This window comes from Oryza sativa, chromosome 9 (assembly GCF_034140825.1).
Source record: "Oryza sativa Japonica Group chromosome 9, ASM3414082v1".
In the NCBI taxonomy this organism is placed as follows: Eukaryota; Viridiplantae; Streptophyta; class Magnoliopsida; order Poales; family Poaceae; genus Oryza; species Oryza sativa.
Window position 1 is genome coordinate 19,580,808 of NC_089043.1, and position 19,214 is coordinate 19,600,021.

Consider the following 19,214-nt stretch of genomic DNA (forward strand, 5'->3'; position numbering starts at 1 on the left):
GGCGGCCACATGGGGGCCCCGCCGGCCGGTCACGGCGAGCTCAGCTCGAACGACGCGCGGCCACTCGTCAGTCATGATCATCGTCTCCACCGGATTGATGATATGCTCCTGATGATGAGTTTGTTTCAGATGGAGACGAGGAGGAGGCTAGCTGCAGCCCCGCAGTGCGTTGCATCGCCGGCATCACGAGCAATCATGCGGCCACACCACACACACTTCCCCTCTCCCATGAAATCTCTACTCTCACGCTAACCTATTATTCATCATCATCGATTACCTTAAATTAGGCCGGGATACTATATTCCATTATCTAAAAATTCAATTACCTTAAATTTCTGTTGCTCCCGGCATGAAATCCAGACCGTTCATCGGCCACGGACGGCTAAGATGAGACCGATCTCCCAGTGTGGGACAGTAATAACGTACTCACTCTGTCCCCCAATTATAAGCTCTATATTTTTTTACACGGTTTTTAATAACATACTTTAACTAGTATTTTAACAAATATAAAATTAGTATCACATGAAAGTAATTTGAAAGTACTTTAAAGTATTAATCTAGTGATACAACATACTTAGTGTAGATATAATTAATATAATTATTAGTTAATAGCTACCGAGTTTGATTTTTGTTAAAACGGGGCTGCGCTATAATTTGAGACGGGGTACTAGGGTGGACACGGGACAACCTGCTATAGTTAGCTAGCGTGGGGATGTCTTGGTGTCTATGATTGCGTATTATTTCACTCGAGAAAATCTGTCTTTCGAGAGTATCTTGGAGACGGGATCAGCTTAGCGGGCGTGATTGCGCGAATCATGGCCATCCATTTTCACGCTCGCGTGAGGGAATCGACGACCGACAAATTTTCTCGGTTACTTGCCCTGCGGCTGCATGCCGTCGCCGATCATTGTGGAGGTGATCAGCTTTGTGATGTTGCCTTGCACAGGCTTTGGAATGGAGGCTACTGCTTCCTTGGGTCACTGTCGCTTGATCATTAGGGGCCCATGCGTGCTAGCTAGCTCCAGTTCCAAAGATTCTGTACTTAGTTGTACCCTCGTTTGTTTTACGAGACAGTGCCGAGTCGTGCCGGTGCCATGCTTGTTTTGGAACGCCCTGCCGTTGTGGCCGCCCAGACACGGCCCGGCCCATTAGCCAGCCTGCTACAGCCGTGCCTGGGCCGGCAACGATTTGGCCTGCCTTATTTGGACAGCAGTACAGCACTATGGCCAACTGGGGATATCCAGAAACCAGAGGCCCATATGAGTTGTACAACTAAAAACATGCTATCATAGATCAACCAAAAGAGAGCATGTTTATACACACTGCAACCGTTTACAACTATTGATCAAATTCAGTTGTACGTGGGTTAGACAATTGGGTCATATGCATTGCAATTTCCGTCCCAGATAGAGGAAGAGGAAGAGAGATCTAGGCGCAAACCGATAACTAACTCAAATGCACTTGCAAACAATAGAGAAAATATCACTTATTGTATCGCACTAACCAGAACTCAAAATCACCCGATCGGTCACAATTTGCAGTTATTGTACAATGTAAGCCTCCACTGCAGCACGCAAAATTGCCAAAGGGGGCAAAAACAAAGCTGCTACCTGATGTTTAACATGAAGTGTACAAGGAACAAATATGATTGGGAAGGGCGGTACTGTTCGTGAGTTGGTACCAACAAGACCTTGCCACTGCATCATTTGCAAAAAGCGTGCAGTCTAACACCCAACGTGAGGAGTTCGACAAGGACCGATTTAGCCCACAGCACCCAGAAAATTTAGTAGGTTTGTTTCGTATCATGCAGCTTGCGTGCGAATGTTGCAGCCACGAGTAACGGGAAAGCGATCGTAGCATCACAGTGCACCTGCATTTCCAAGAGCCGCGGTATTAAGATACGGCTTTACAGTAATAACCAGTCGTAGTGTATTGAATTAAATAAAAGTGCATTCATATGATCTTTTCGTGTCACAATTTCTTACATAGATCATGCCGTGTCATAATTTCTTACATATATCTTCTATAGCAGGCAAAACAAAATCATGTCAACCATGATCGCATAAATCATTAAACAAAAGTAAATGGCTGCATGCTTCAAGGCTTTAATGCATCACATGTGGTATTACACAGAGCAAAAGCTATACACATAAATAAAGGTAAGTTATGATGGTTAGGATTAGAATCTAGTCCAAGATCATTGACATACTTCATCTCAGGTGAAATCAACAAAGGCATTTTTACGTGCAGCATGATCTTTGATAGACACTTTTGACTGCCTAGATGTATGTAAAACATTAAAAAGATCATGTGAAAATTGTTCAAGTTACAGAAACATACCTTGACAGGTTTGGCTGAACCCTTTATCTTTCCCCATGAAACTGCTTCATCAGGCTGTGCTCCAGAATCACTGCCATCAAATTCTTGAGCTGTGTTGATATAGACTGCAAAATCTGCACCATTGCGAAACATATTGGCGTTGCATATATGATGCTTCGGTAGACCTCCACCAAGAACTATAATCCCGGTCTTCCTTGGGGTTGCATGAATGGCTTCCCCATTCATCAATCTTATATCTGCCAAGTTTTTCAAGCATAATATGAGAAAAACAAAAGTGATAGCAAAAGCAAGAAAACCAAGCACACAACTTGCCTTGTACAATGTCAATAATTAGGCCAGGATTGCGAACTGCATGACAGAATAGCATGTCTCCAAGTGATCCATCAGTCAATGCTGGGCAGTATACAGGAATATTGTTCTGATCAAGATTTGGAGAGTCAGTACTGTCTCGTTTTCAGTCTTTGAGTTACAGATCATAACATTGCACTTGGCCATATGAATTTTAAACCAAGGAACATGAAAATACCATGCTATTGTAACATCAAGAGGAAAAGAACAAGTATCTTGATCAAATCCACTCAACTATAACTCTAAAAGTCAAAATAAAGCTTCAAATATGGACACCAAGTACATTAGATTAACATCAGTAAGCACAACTTTAAGGATGGTGGCACACTAGTTCCTAGGGGAAAAGATGTACATATGGCACTATTATGAGGAGTTTCCACATTTAGAAAACATTAATACATACAAAAATAACTCAAATAATAATATAGTTTATTTGTTTGTTTTTAAGGGAACTCTGAAAAAAAATTCAACAAGACTACCTAGTATATCATTGTGTAGTGTACTCAAGATAAAGATGCAGGGGCTTTATGAACAGGATTGATGGTTTGTTCTCCCACTTGCACTTTGCAAGGATATGCAGGTGAGTTAATAAATATGTTACCTTATATGCCCAATAAAGGTAGGAACTTTCATCGTTTATTTCTTTGCCAAGACGGCCAATGACCTTCGATGGTGTCCAAACATTCTGCAGGTAAGTAAAACTGATTGCGCTTCATGAACAGAAGAGAGAGAAGCACAAAAGTAGTTGGAAGAGTTGCTTCTGAAAGAAAGACGCATATCTGATAATTGAATAGTTGGACATCAAGGGCATAGCAGTAAAGCTTACAAAACATATCTACCAGTGTGGAACCTTTTCCTTATTGATTCTTGGCAAGTGACCAGTTGTACAGAAACTATACCTGGTAACCTCATATTTCAGTGCTATTTGGATTATGGATTTATTCATGTACCATTACTACGTAAATTCACAGAGGCCAACTTGAAACGGAGCTAATGAAGACTGGTTCAAATAATGACAACCTTTCTGTACCATTACATTAGTGGATTTCTAAGCACTATAAGTTAGGCCTTTTCATATTACTGCCCCCTACATGATGCCTCCACTTTATAGCTAATGAGCCATAAGCACATGTGCGTCATATAGAATCAAACACCTTGTTGCAAGCTACTGGGCTTCAGCCAGAAGAAAAATGTTATAGTACCTCCCTGGATTGCTCTTGTAACATCTGGTAAAAAAATTGGCATGATCCAGTTCTCAAACTTGCAGTAGTTATCATTAGGAACCAATAGATTTCCAATCCGATTCAATCCCTTTGACCGCAGCAGCGTTCCAGGTAAAGAAAAATCCCCTCTGTAAGTAGGAGCAAGACATTTGATGAGATCCTCCTCTATACCACCAGCAGTCGTAACAATAACATCAACCTAAATAACACATTTTTTTTTCCATAGGGAATTAGCTACATCATAGGGATGAGATCTCAATCCTTTTAATAATGCTAGTATGTTACCAAAAGCATGCCAAAACGTGTCTAACAAACCAGTTAATAAAAGGAAATTAAAAAAGTGGAGTATTCACCATGTGATGCTGAACTAGAAAACGGACAACATCCCGAATGCCAGAAGAGACAAGGTTTGAGGTGAATCCCAGGAATATTTTGCACTTCACAGATTCTCTATATGTAGGGTCAAGCTCAGGTTCATCACAGTCCTCACGTGGCTTCTCATGGGACAGCCTCCATTCTAACTTCAATGTATTGAAGTACAGAAAAGAAAGGGTTAGGAAATATAGGAATTAGTAACCTCTTAGGCATGTAGAAAAATCAGTACAAGCATGAAGATGGGGAAAAAAATTAAGGAACACACATGTAAGATTATAACAGAGATATTTTTTTTTCATCTGGATTACCTCCAGGTTATACAAGAGAAAACTCAAATATATACAGTTTGAATTTGTCCAATAAATTCACGATGTAAATAAAAAAAGTGTGTAGCATTTTTTTTTATACATCTACTCCATTCCAATCTACTAATAACGGTTTCGTCTCACAGGAATTATCGAGAAAACCAACAGTAGAGTGTTAGCTTTAGGATGAACAATAGCTGCAAGGTTCCCATTTTATTTTACAGCAGGCATAGCTATGGCTTCACCTCCTACTCTCCGAGTACACCAACAACACAGCAATACGCCCTATCTAGTCCAAAATGCACTTCATCAGAAGCTCCACAGATCCAGAACCACAACAATTTCAAGCTACAGTATCCCCCAATCTGCCTCATCTCTATCATGAATTGTACTAAAAAAGGCAGCAAGGGAGTAGTAACGTTACCATCTGGTTGACGACGTCAACGGCGTCGCCGAGGTTAGAGGCCTGGAATCCAGTGGTGGCGAGCGACGCGAGCATCCCGGAGAGCCCGAGTCCGGCGTCGTTGAAGTCGGCGCCGGCGATCCTCGTGAACCGCCCCTCGTCGAGGGACTCCGAGGGCTTCAGCACGATAGAGCGCACGCCCTGCAGCGCGTCCATGTCGCGCGCTCCTCCTCCTCCCGAGCCGCCGCTGCCTCCTTCCCAGGCCATCGCCCGCGAAGCCGCCGCCGCCGCCGCCGCGAGCTATCAGCTTCGAATTACTTTTTCCCGAGAAAAAAAAAATGTGCAAAAGAAGAATCAGAGGTTCAGCGTCAATCTACTTCGAACTCAGCCCTGCGCTGCGACTCCTCCCGCCGCCTAGGCTGAAAATCTAGTGTCAATTCGGCCCAACATGGCCAATGTCCCCTCAGGGGAGGCCCAACGTCCGAGCACAAAAGCCACGGCCCGTCCCGATTGCACCGGCGTCGGCAGGCCGTGTGTTTCTGGGCCATCGCTTGGCGTCGTCACTAGATGTTCCGATCCGATGAGCTTCTCTTCTCACGTGATTTTCATTGGTGTCGCGTCATCTCCGGCACCGGCTGCACGCCTGCACCCGCGAGAGCGACGAGACCACGTTTCAGATGGAGACGGCGAGCGGCACAAGCAGCTTACACTGCTCTGCATCACCGGCATCATGCGCAATCAATCATGCGTCCACACTTCACCACTATACTCGTAAGTACTGTAGTAGGTATATACTTGCTACAGACCAGAACCAAACGAAAAACCAGTATCTATATGTCACAATATGAATAACTCACCCTATATCACAGACTCGCAGTGCGAGAAAGGCTGTTAAAAGTTCTAGACGGTCCACTGCTTTATAATTTGAGTCAGGTGCATTAGGAAGTAATGATCTACAGGGAATTGTAGCACTATACACCTACCTGAAACAAATACACTAGCAGTATACAAAAGTTGTATGAAGTGGCATTGAGGCAATACCAATTGTTTGTCATATGGTTAGTACTACCACGAGTTTCTCCACACAAGAATTACTCAGCAGAAAGATTTCAGGGTCAAGATGCTTTAACTTGTGATTCTTTAAGCTGTTCTTTCAACCTCAGAACCTCACGACAGTAGAAAGAAAGGTCCTTCTTCAGCTTGGTGGATGCTTCCAGATACTTTGTGTCCATCAGCTTCATCTCATTTATTGCTTCTTTAAGCCTTCCACGGTGTGCATCAAGTTCTGGTTGCATCCACCGAATCTGCATCCTAAGCTTTGTGTTCTCTTTGTTATAAGCCGAAGCATCCTGCAAAAGAAAGCATGTTACGGAATTACTGGATACAGAAAAGTGCAAGTTGTCAGTGAGTAATTAGTAAGGTGGCTTGTTCTCTAAAGAGGAACAACTAGGGCCATCGTTGAATTGCTTTTCAAAATTAAATGACATGGAAAACTGAAATAAGATACATTCAAATTGGAAAATGATTTTCCTCTATGCAAAGCTATCACTTGGATAATTAACAAAGCAGGAATGATAGAGTCACTGCTCAACAGTAGTTATTTCTTCAGGAAATGCAGTGCCTTTTAAGTGCCTAACATTTTCTCTTAATATAGAAATTATGGCTATCCAGGTTCTTGAGGATGCCTTGGCCCTTGGGATTTATAGTTTGCAGTACACTGATTGAGTTATACTGTATGTATCTGTGCTTATCTACTACATGCCTGATGCATCCACAAGCTTTGCTGGCAGACCACCCTTATCCCAGGCTTCCCAACAATAAACTAGATCCCATCGGTTCATTGAATCTGGTGTTTTCCAGTTATTTGGCAAACTTTTATTGTATTATGTCAAGCTTCCATGTTTTCAAAATGCAGGACGAACATAAATTACAATAGTCCGTCAAAATAGCAACAGAACATATGCAGTCAATTTTGCAAATGTTTAGGTCAAGGCTTAGAACCAGCAGCCTAAAAGGGGCACAGCAAGTTTCAACTGGGGTTTGCAATTCCAAGCAACCATAGAAAGGAAAGTTAAATTAGATTACTAGACAAGTAGTTCCATGCTGAAGCTCGGAAACAGACTTTGGTTATAGACGTTCATAATACACAGAGGCGGAGATGGTTTGGCGAAAGGCAGCAAGGACCAGTTCCAGTTCTCCCCTTCTCCCTCTCACGCTGTGACAGAAAGATTATGTTCTCGTTGAAGATTGAAGCTGTCTTCTAGTAGCTTTTCTTTTTTTGTGTCTTTTGTGTTTTCCCTTGTGCGAGGTTTAGAGTTTAAGAACTCGTGTATGTTTTGGCTGTGTATATCCTTCATGAATACAGAGGCCGGATTAATGAAAATCCATTATCTAAAAAAATTGTAGTTCCTGTGGTGGTCCATTGGTAATTTGAAAAAAAATACTTCGACTGTGCAACAGAAGCAATTTTGGCATCTGTTCTGGAGTTCAATTGAAACTCCTGGACTTTTTATTTTATACAGTTTTGGTTTTGAAGTCGTACTCCCCCATGTTATGGAAAACTTTGTGACATTCCTTGTCTAAAAAAATGAATGAAATCAGGTAGAAATATTTGTTGATAACAAATGCACATGCTCTTATGAGAGGCTGCACATGGAACCCTACTCACAAAACATTCATCTATTCCTAAGTTTGATAATGGTAACCAGTAACTCTGCATTCGAAGATGAAATATTTTAAACAGCAGCTACAGTAATAATATACTTCCATTAACAGTAAATGACAAGTACATTAATGCTTACATTTTTCATTTTGGCTTCCACGATAGATATCCTAGAACTCAACTCATCTATAGTAGCTTTGGCCTGTATTAACTGCACAAATAATCAAAAAGCACATGAGAAAACCACTCACTCACAGAGATTAAGTGCAGCAGGTCAACAATAAACCTAACATGCCTTTTTACTATGATTCTCTTTTAAAACCTCTGATTCATTGATGACTGAATTCATATATTTAATCTCAGAAAGTAACTTGTCACGTTCTTCTGTAATCGACAATAGTTGTTGGTGAAGTTCCTGCTCAAAACAAAATGAGAGAAAAACTGCAAGATAAGTTACTGCTCAATTGTTTTTTCACTAGGAAAACAAAGAATGTCCAACATCGAAAGTTCGAAACATTGTAGCTTCCCACGTGATGGTTTCTCACGCATGTATAGTAATTGGTCATGACTTGTGACTATATGATTTAGGGTGAAAATTCTTCCATTTGATTTACTCATGTTATAAGAAGACTTTTCACAATGGAGGGCAAAAGGAATAGACTGAAGACTTACATTTTCATTCACACCGGTGTCAATGTTTCTTTCTTTCTTCAGAAGTCGTTCTGATTCTTCAAAAGTCTCCCTGCTGCACAAACTTTCTAGTGTCAGTAGTAAATCAGCTAGCCGAACATTTGAGCCTACGGCATATTAAACAACAGATGGCGATGTATTTGTTTTCTTTTTTCGAGGTAACGGAAGGGAGCTCCTACATTACACTATAGAAGAAGAGAGTTGATCCAGTTTATAAGGAAAACCGGACCCTAAAACCTTACAACGGCACGGTTAATTTATGGAAAACCAGCGAAAACCCCGGCATTGACATACTGAACCCAAGAACCTAATAACAGCAGTCCAACAAGGGAAAAACTCATAAAACGAAGCCTTCAAGAAGAAAACACCGACAGAACGGCGATATCGCCTGATCCTAACGAATCTAAGGTTTTAACCGGAGAAATCCCTTGATGTGGAGTTGAACGAGGGCTCCAATAGCAACGCCTTCAACAAGGTGAACGATGCCCGATGGCGTCGCCGTTGCTAGCATCGGCAAGCCGAGCAAGGCTTTCACCTCGGAGTCCCATCCAAACATAGTGTCCGCAACGGAAGCCACCAAATGCCACCAAATGCCACCTGCACACCGCAACACCTGCACAACAACCGGACAAGCGCTGTTGACAACCTGCTCTGCCACCTCACCCGGACCGGCGGAGCTCCACTGAGCTGCGGAGCTCATCGGCGCCACACAGGCCACCCACCCGTCGACGCCGCCGCCACGAGGGGTCCGGCCTCGCCCAACCCCGACTAGGACACACCCAAATCTGGACCTGGAGGGGCCAGATCCAACCGTCCCCCTTGCTGCCTTCACCACCGCCGTCGGCCGCCGCCGCAACTCCAGCCTCTCGTGCCAGGGAGACGCGCGGAACCCGCCAGAGATGCGCTGGATCTGGACCTAGCATGGCCAGATCATGCCGTGCCCCGTGCAGCCTTCACCGCCACCGCGGTCCGGGATGGGAGGCCACCGGTGCCGGACGTGGGGAGGGCCAAGCTCAGGAACGACGTCCCCCGGGTCACCTCAGATCTAGAGAAAAGGAGGAAGGGAAAAAGAGAGAGGAAGAAGGAGAAAGGAAAGAGGAAGGAAATGGGAGGAAGGAGGGAGGCGCTGCCGCCGCCGACCATCACTGCAGGTGGCGGCAAGGCCGGCAAGGCATGCTGGGGAGACGAGCTTCGCTTCCCGGGTCGCCAAGAGAGGCCGTGATGTATTTATTTCCTACTAGGACAATTTCACCTATCTGTTCCTATTGCTCACAAACAGCTATTGGTTCACCCCGTCAAACATTTTTATGTTTATTATAACTGTCCTTTTAGCACATCGAAGATATGTGCTTGTTAGATAAGGCACAACCACTCCAGTTTGTTCATTTTGTATATTTTCAGAGTAACTCCTTTAAAAGAATATTTTAAACTTCAGGCTCAGGACTAGAAAGTATTGCAAAAGAAATATTAAAAGTAGCTTAAGGCATGCTCCTACATGGTTGTTGTATTACTTGTTGTCCCGATCATACAACACTGAAGCACAATATGTCAGATTGATGGAATTACTACAAGACTAACCAGTATTTCTCCTCATTTGTGTCATTCTTGGAGAAAATCATTTTAGCCTCAAGAATACTGTACTGTTCTCTGCAACACGCCAATTCTTGTCTCACCTAGCAGTATATTGCAATATCAGTAACAGAGATACCAAAGTTCTTCAAAATATTGGTGAAAAAACATTGAATGTGGAGGTTGCTTGACTATTACTTTGAACAAAAAAAGAAAAACATTAGGAAAATGAAACTAGTCGTCTAGGGCAAGACAACATTAGAAGAACTACATTATGTAAATCAACTCAATACAAGGCAACTAGGGCATGTCTAGTTCTTTAACAAGACGCAACTAACCTTTCTAAGTTGCTGGTAGGAAAGCAAATTCATGCTAAAGAGGCGAGCTAAATTTTGTCTCCCTTAAAAGAAGGAAACCCTTGTCCAGAAAAGAACCAAACAAGGAAACCAAACATGCTTTCTTCCCCACTAATGTTGCTAGGCAAGAAAAGAAATGTGCAATAAATATTTAAATAAAAAATATCATAGCAAACAACCACAACAGGTAAGTGCAGCAGTACATATGACACATTGATATTCATAGCATGATCCAAATCTAAACAGTATTGACACAAATTGATATAGCATGATCCAGAACTAAACAATATTGAGTTGTTGATAAAACCACATAGCATGACTAGTGACTGCATACATAAAATGGACTGGGCACACGGGAGATGTGCAATGATCAATGGGAACTCTATTGTTGTTACCTTAATCAAATCTTCTGATAATTTGCAATTGTTCTTATTGCAGATATTCAGTTTTTGTTTGGCTTCAAGATAAGCTTTCTCCTTGGCAGTCCACGTTGATCTTTCAGACTCCATTTCCAGAAGAACATCAGTAAGTTCCTGTATTTTACAGCAGACAGAAGTGCAATAAGTTTCAACTTTCAGCTAACATCAATCAATTTGACATAAGCACAGAGCTATACAATTCCCATGTCTTCTTTTTCCCTTGATAAAGAACTAATAGAAGCCTCAAGTTTTTTAGAGATAGATTCAGATGCATCTAACTTCCTAGTCTGCATCAAAGAGAAACACAACAAAATTTCATGGTGTCAAAACATTTAGGATTAGACAAATAGATGGGAAACAAATCTTCCAAAATATGCATAAGACAAATCAAGTATACCAAGACAGCAGTCTCCTCAAGCAAGGAACTAGTCTCTGATTCTGCTGAATTCAACCTACTTTCAAGATCTTCCACTGCTGATGTGAGAAGCTCCACTCTAGATAATGCTTCTTCCTTTTCTGCAATGGTAGTAACTAAAGCTTCTTGTAACGAAGCAATTTCAGCCTCCATATCAAAAGCATGCATCTCAAGCTTTCCGTAGTCCTCCTGAAAAGGATAAAAGAGCCATCACTACATGCATAGCATAGCTAGTTAGGTCATCCTACAGATGTAAAACTCTCTAGTGTTATGCTGGGATGATATGTGAATAGACAGTATGACTGAAATTTCTTCTTCCTCACTCAACATGGCATCTTTGTCACTGTTCCCTAACTGATATCAGGAAATGACCTTCTGTTTCAAATTTACTATATGTAATACTGAAATAGACAAAAAAAATGGATGCTCTTGAGTGTTTGTACTTTGTTGACTATAAGTCCACATCAATACTGAAATGGTGAACATTCTGGATGTCAACAAAAGAGATTTGGGTTATAAAACATGCAATAAAAGCTATGCGGAACAATAAATAGATTTTTTTCCATGATTGCAGGTTGCCAAGTTGTGAGACCAACGAAGTGATAAACCATCATAAACCAGAAACCAGAGAGATGGCATATTTTATGAACCACTAGCCCTGTACTAGAAATATTGAATCCACATTAGCACTTGGTAGCTTCAAACCACCACAGTCTAAAACACATATTCTGGAACAGTGGAATCGCATAATGGTATGGTCTGTGATTGGGAGCATATTGGCCAATATTATTGTCGAGTGACTGTTGTGATTTATTAGAGTTATTATTGCAAGTTGTAACAATATTATGCCAGTACCCTGAATTAGTCAATTAGATCAGTTTCCTACACAACAAATTGACTGAAAAGTAATACAAGGGATGATTGTAACCTGAATCTGGACAGCTTGATCATAGATACCGGCAAGCTCCTTCGACTTCACACTCTGTTCATGTCTTTTGTCAACAGTAAACGAATCACGTTTCCGTAAATCACGTTCAAGAAGAGTCCTTTGGCTCTGTAGCTTCTTTATTTCTCTCTGGGCCTCAGCCTTTTCACTCTAGGGGAAATACATATTGATAGTTCATCAGTAAAAAGAACTGGTTATTAGCGAATAATGTAGGGTTTTCTTGTTTACACATATAAAATAATTAACAAACTTGAAGTACCACGCATATTAATAATACTAATTTCAACAAACAAACCTCAAGTTTTATCTTCTCTTGAATGGAATTTTTAAGTTTGTTCTCGGTCTCTTTTAACTTTGTTTTTGTTCTGTCAAGTTCCTTTCGGATAGACTCCTTCTCTTTCATCAAAGAAGATGATGACAAGTATACGACTTCCTTTTGGAGAGTTAGGAGCTCCGATAGAATGCTATCTTTCTCCAGCTCATTTTGAATATTACAATCCTGAGTACAAGCAATGATTTTAGAACATAAACAATACATAAAGAATTTAATCACCAAATAGGGCTTAAGCAGTCACAGACCTCCATAGCTTTCTCACAACTTTCTAAGCTAGATTTCAACCGTTGAAGTTCATCTTTCTGATCTAGGGATTGTTCATCTAATATTTTCTGAAATCAATGGAAGCCAATGAGAGCTGCTTAGAATGAAAATCAAACAATGGGTAAAAAGAACTTAAAATGCATACCTTCTCCATTTCAAGTTTGCTGAGTTTTTCTCGCAAACAGTTTGAAATGTTCTCGTAATCCCTAATGACAGAACTGAACTGTGTAATATCTCCACAAACAAACTGCTTTGCTTCCTACAGAAAGGACCAATGACATAACATTTGAAACATATACGACAGAGCACTGTGTCCAGCCATAAAACTAACTACAGTAGTGAAAACTAACTATAGTACTATTGTAAGACAGCTTAAATAGATTAATATGCAAATGAAAAATGGGCATAACAAAGGGCTCTATACTATATATATTAGATATTTTTGCCAGATCATTTTCATATTAGATTTCAATATAGTACATTTCAACCAGACAATTTGCATATTGGAAGTTTAAAAAATGACATGTTGATAACAATTTATAGCAATGTAGCTGGCTCATTACCCAAAAATGTTGATGGTACTACACACACGAAAATTTCTTTGAGTACTAAATACTTGTCTCTGTTTCAAAATACAAGATATTTTTGTTTTGTCCTAAATCAAACTTAGAACAAAGCCAAAACTTCTTAAGATTTTATCCTGCATTTGATGTCAAAGAGCATTTTCAGGTGGGTTGATAGGTTTTATGGGAATGCAACAGTTTAGGCATAATAAATTAGGAGATTATCTAGTTGGTAAGGAGACAAGATTTATTAGTACATTACAGACAGTAGATTGGTTTCTACAAAATTAGATATTAGTTCCTTATATATCAAGTTAGTCCTCCCTATATATAAAGGTACCCGATGTACTCTATTATCAATCAATCAATGAATCTCTAAAGTTAGTCTAAGCCTCACAACCTCTTTTAGCTTATTAGATATTAGTTCCTTATATATCAAGTTAGTCCTCCCTATATATAAAGGTACCCGATGTACTCTATTATCAATCAATCAATGAAGCTCTAAAGTTAGTCTAAGCCTCACAACCTCTTTTAGCTCAGCAAGGAGAAGCCCTGCTGGTGCAAGGGTGAGTGTCCTATCACCGATCTTCGGACCCTTACCATATCCAGTCCATAGCACTAGGTCAATATATATAATGGAGCAAAATGGTTGGTAATTGTCGATGTTAAACTTTAAATAGACAGCTAATTCAACAAATGGCATGATTATCAAGAAATTGGGAAATAGACTATGGAGATACTGTCATACAGTGAAGTTTTTGGCCATCATGAAGAGATTCTGGAAGAGCTCTTCAATGAAAGAAAGAGCATTGTCAACTGAGCGTGTTGATTGATCCATTTGCACAGCTATGCTTTCAGTCTCCACAAATATACCAGTAAGGAATTCATATGCTGCTTCCTGGGATTCATACAAATGTTTTATCCAAGAATCATTCATGTTAATTAATCGACTATGAAATCAAAATAGAAAACAGATTAAGTGTCCAAAATATGCCATTTGTGAGGAAAGGAGAATTGCTATAACTGGAAGAGAATAAGAAAGTACTTGTTTGGAAAGCTTTTCATTAGCAATTTTAGCTTGTTCTTGTGCAACCAGAGCATTCTGCTGAAGCTGTAAACAAGCAAAGAATATACACAATTTAGGATTTACAAGAATATACACAACACTGGACATGTTTGAACTTTTAACAAACAGGATAAGATTATTCACCTCTTCGTACTTCTCATGGAAAGAAGCTTTCTGCTGAGTTGCTAATTCAAGAACATCATCCAAGTTATTTTGAAAAGAACTCTTCTCTAACTCCAGCAACTTTATCTGCTTTGGATTTTAAGGAAATGTTATGGCAAAGTCATTGCATAATAGCACAATAGTGGGGATGAAAAGTCATTGCATAATAGGGCAATGGTAGGGGGAAAAGTCATTGTGTGATAGGATAATAATAGGGGAATAATTAGGCACCTGATCTTCAAGTTGCTTAATGACAAGAATTGCTTCTGATTCTCGAGCAGATAAACCATTAACACAAGCTTTGATGTTTTCCTGACTTTGTGTGGTGTATTTCCAGTCATTAAGTTCTTGGGGAATAATTCGTTCACTCGCCAACCCCATAAGCTGTTCTTGATCTGATTTTTTCTGGCAAGGCCACGTGTTTCAACAGTCAGTAGAAATGTGACCAATGAAAAATGATAACTATTTTATTAAGAAATATAAAATTCAATAATGATGCGTTGACATTAATAAAATTAAGATAGAGAGTCAGTCACCATCGTATTTGGCTTTCTTCGGCTGGTAACATGTAGCAAAGCATGTGAATCTGGAAGAGAATCATCTTCACAGGATAAACTACCAGATGAGTAAGCATCAGTATAATGTTTAATACTGCTTTCACAGCTTTCTTGTATTAGCTCTTCAAAATGCAGTGGCATCTCCATATTACGTCCATGCCTAACTGTGCTGCTCGGAGGGTCTTCTTGCACAGACTCTAAAACCTGGACATTTGTAGATATGTCATTCTTAACAAGATCTGGCGTTCTATGTAATTTGACAAACTCGTGCAATGGATTAAACATGAAAAGGATTTAATAGCGAGCATTTACAAAAGCATGGCATGCATCAATAGACAGTACCCAAAAGTTGAAATCATGTAATCTACCCCATCACGCAAAAGAGAAATTGTAGTAAAAAAAGGTAAATCATTCACAACAAAGCAATCTAAATGAACATTTTGGGAGGATATCTTAAACAGCAATTTGGAAATAATATGAGCAACAAACCAACAATGCCATGTTTATCCGAAACAAACAATGAGACTTTATATTTTCAGCATGTTGATCAAAGGTGTGAGCAAGCATCACTGATAAATCATACCTGACCATCAAATTGTCTAGAGAGTAGTCCAGGACACCATGTCAACCGTCTTTTGTTCTGTTTGAAGAGCACAAGTACAAAGCCATAAGACTATTATGTTCCCCTGTGTAACTGAGGTATACTTTCATTACTTCTTATGGTTATTTGTCTAAAAATTGTTGCCCTCTTGCTAAAAATGTCTAAAAAATATTCACATTTTTTAGTAGAAAGGAGGGTAGAGCAATAAGCTAAATGGAAATAAAGCACCAATAAGAAAGAAAAAAACATGAGGTTCAAGTGCATTTTATGGCAAGTGCTGGTAAGATAAATAAACTGCATTCCTACCTTACTAGAAACAGTAGTTCTATCATCCCTTTCTGAATTTAATACCAATGAACTAAGGTTTTCAATTTTCTTTGCTTGCTCAATCAACCTCTTATCACGCTGTTCTTTGGCTTTCTTTTCCTCCTCCAGCTCCAAAGAAATTCTCTCCTTTTCCAGTTCACTCTAGACAAAATAGTCAGATTATTTAAGGCGCTACATAGCAAGTAACAGAGACCAGAGATGCTTAAGAAATAAGAAAGGAACCTGCAGTAGCGTGTTTCGCAAATTCAGAATTTCTTCCTCCCAATGTTCACTTTGCGAGTTCTATGATCACACAAAGTATAAGTTTTGCATGATCAAGCTGTACTAACTTAAACAGAGCTTTTTCAATACATACCCTTAGTTTCGCTCGAAGTTCTTCAATTTCTTTCCTTTGGCGTTTTAATAATGCAGCATCTGTTAAAATCTTTACAGAAAGATGCGTTTCAAATTTATATATTTTGCTCTTTGCACAGAAAGAGTAAAATGATTGGCATTAACAGATATTTCAATACCTCGTTAACACATGCACAATTTGTAACACGTAATGCTCTACTGGCAAATTGTAAGCTGCTTTTGGTCTCATCTGCATGGACCTGTAACACAAAATAAAGTAAACAGCGAGGACATATGCTAAAAGGTAAATCAAATAGGAATGTTTGGATTTAAGACTATAATATTCAATGATACCTAAAAAATTACTTCAGTTGTCCAAATTATGCTACTAAATACATTGCTTAAGCATAGTTTACATATTGTACACATTACTTGAGAATATCAATCAAGCAGTAACCTGAATAGATAATACCAAGCACAACAATCTAGCAACATTTTTAAACTAATCCACCAATCTTCTTTCATTATGAGGGAGAGAAAACTAGAAGAATTTATGTCTACTTCCATTGTCCAACAATACAGGAACATGATGGATAGAAGAGAGCTGGTACCTGTGCAAGAGTTATATTACATATAATGGCTGTATTGGCATTTCCACCCAGAGCAGGTTGCAAAATCCTTGTCAACTTACTATCTCGGTAAGGAACATGCCCCCTGATAACAAATTCCATTAGTAATCAGATGAACCACAAACAACCCAAAGCAACTAAAACCACTAGTTAACAAGTTAATAACTTACCCCTGACCTTCTATGCCTTCGCTTAGTTTCTTGATGACTGTACCAAGGGTCATAAGACTTTTGTTAATGTGAGAGCCCTCCTTAAGTCTCACACCTTCAGCACCAGTCTTTGCAGCACGTTCTGAACCAGCTAAATCTACCAGATTCTGAAAAGTTCAAATGAGCATAAATTACAGTGTGCAAAAACTCAAAAGCCTATAGTTAAATAAGTACTACATCTCATACAAGACACGCTGGTTAGTTTTTTGTTTTTTAACATTGGACAGTTATCTACCAGAACAGATACTCGAACAGCATCACACGACTCTCCCGCTTCACTTTCATCAACCTTTTCTCGACTCTCGATTACCTGAGTAATTAGTGATGTGAGAATTCAAGGTATGATGTTGTTTTGTAAGACAACAGATAATACAGTGGAGAGTAAGCATACCATGCGAAATATGGTATGAGAACGACTGCTGTACACATTCATGTTTGTTTCCCCAATATGACGGTGAGCTGCAGTTTTGCTCATAATTATTAAAAATCATAAATCATGAATAGGCAGTGCAAGCAAGCAAATAAAAAAAGCTCACATTCTCCAAATGACATAAACTCCAGTACTTGTTCAGGACAGGTAACAATTTCCTCTCTTAAGCCAGCAACATATATGCCCCTCTTCAGAAGAACAGCATTGCCATGTTATTAAAGAATGGAAAACTTATGAATTTCATTATAATATGTGGATTGTTTACCTCGATGCTTTCATGAATCTGCAATTTCCGATGTTCCGGGACAAGAAGATCATTTATTTCCTCATTATAAATTTCCATATAAGACATGCGGAGAAGAAATTCTCTGTCCAAATGCTAAAAAAAATAGTGAAAAAAGTTTAAGTTAAAAATAAACTCCCAGGTTAAGAGTAGAACATATGAAGGAGATCCCATATCGAAGACATAATGGGATAAGGGTATTTTATAAAGCCTCTGTATATAAACTTAGCAAGTCTTTTTGGTCTTTAGGAAAGGTTACATCAGCATTGTTTTGGTCTTTATGAAAACAACATCAGGATCAGTTTAGAAAGCAACCAAAGTGCTAGAAGATCACAACCAAACACATCAATATATAAATAAATATCTCCTGTTGTTACCATCATGCAAACAAAGGATATGACAGCTACTCCCTCAGTTTCAAATTACATTCCATTCTAGTTTTGTGCTAAACCAAACATTTATATCTTTGAAAATCAATTTCTACAAATTTACATAGTTCAACATCATAACGTATATGTTTATAGATTCACCTTGAAAGATACTTCATGATATATAGTTCGCATGCTGTTAAATTATACGAATTTCTAGAATTTACCTCTTCGATAGTCCTGAATAGATCATGAACTGCAAGAGGTATTATCCCAGGTTCATTACCAGACCCTCTCATTGTATAAGTCTTCCCACTGTTAGTTTGTCCATATGCAAAAACTGTGCCTGTTATGCGTGAAAACATATGGTTAGCTTTTAATGCATGTATAGCTTGGTTGAGAAAAGAAGCCACTGTGCCTATAGTTAGCCAAAAGCCCAAAACAACTAATCTAAAACACACACAAAAAAAAACTCAAATAACTAAAAGGCACGACCTAACTAGCTTCCCCTAGAAAACGCCGCTATCAGCAATAGGATGCAGAGGTACCACAGATTATTACCGTTGAAACCTCTTACTGCGGAGTCGACGATGTGCTTGGTGCGGGCCCCGTAGACGTCGGCGGTGCGGCACTCCTCGCCGAATATCCTATCTGCGAGAAACGAACCCTCAAGCCAAAAGGAATCGAAGCTGGCAGCAGAGCAACGGGGCGGAAGGGTGCGAGTTCCTTACCGAACTCGAAGCGGATGGAGGGCTGGGTGGAGAGCGCGATGGCGTTGCCGGAGACCCGCCACGGGCTGCTTCCAGCGTCCTCCGCCGTGAGCGGCCGCGCCCGCACGGCGACGTGGATCCGCTCCATCGCCGTCCGGTCCGCCTCCGCTGTCCTGGGAGGAGGAGGCGCCGCCGGGAAGCAGCGGCGGCGGCGGGGCTCCCGTCGGAGGCTTCAGCGGCCGGAGCGGAGGGCGAAATGGGGGATTTCGACTTTTCGCGTGGGTGATGCCGATTTTGGGTTTCCCGCTAGAAGAAAGGAGAGAGAAA

General features: G+C 40.1%; 1 protein-coding gene and 1 pseudogene across 2 annotated transcripts; both read right to left on the bottom strand.

The window, feature by feature from the left end:
* Positions 1-1,471: 1,471 nt before the first annotated feature.
* LOC4347087 (deoxyhypusine synthase-like) lies at positions 1,472-5,338 on the bottom strand (annotated as a pseudogene).
* Positions 5,339-5,883: 545 nt separating this feature from the next.
* On the bottom strand, positions 5,884-19,195 carry LOC136351883 (kinesin-like protein KIN-7I). Of its 2 annotated transcripts, none has more exons than XM_066304340.1 (31): positions 18,909-19,195; positions 18,739-18,828; positions 18,405-18,523; positions 17,792-17,905; positions 17,633-17,714; positions 17,488-17,555; positions 17,332-17,406; positions 17,058-17,203; positions 16,870-16,972; positions 16,438-16,518; positions 16,281-16,349; positions 16,148-16,207; positions 15,905-16,066; positions 15,581-15,637; positions 14,977-15,201; positions 14,672-14,845; positions 14,423-14,527; positions 14,258-14,323; positions 13,961-14,110; positions 12,795-12,908; positions 12,631-12,717; positions 12,347-12,550; positions 12,034-12,201; positions 11,088-11,294; positions 10,888-10,977; positions 10,667-10,804; positions 9,925-10,019; positions 8,329-8,401; positions 7,952-8,071; positions 7,796-7,867; positions 5,884-6,343 (listed from the first exon to the last, which is right to left on the bottom strand). In XM_066304340.1, exons 1-31 carry the CDS (start codon positions 19,033-19,035, stop codon positions 6,110-6,112), a joined length of 3,675 nt encoding a protein of 1,224 aa, XP_066160437.1. In that variant the 5' UTR covers positions 19,036-19,195; the 3' UTR covers positions 5,884-6,109. The 2 variants fall into 2 exon arrangements, with proteins under 2 accessions (XP_066160437.1, XP_066160436.1); XM_066304339.1 differs by having other exon boundaries at positions 14,423-14,530.
* Between the last annotated feature and the right edge of the window lie 19 nt (positions 19,196-19,214).

Coding starts and splice junctions, on each gene's coding strand:
- LOC136351883 (XM_066304339.1), bottom strand. CDS start 19,035: ATGGAGCGGATCCACGTCGCCGTGCGGGCGCGGCCGCTCACGGCGGAG. Junction 16,208..16,280: donor AACTTCGAGCGAAACTAAGG/GTATGTATTGAA, acceptor GTGTGATCATAG/AACTCGCAAAGTGAACATTG. Junction 8,402..9,924: donor ACAAATGAGGAGAAATACTG/GTTAGTCTTGTA, acceptor AAGTTTGTGCAG/CAGGGAGACTTTTGAAGAAT.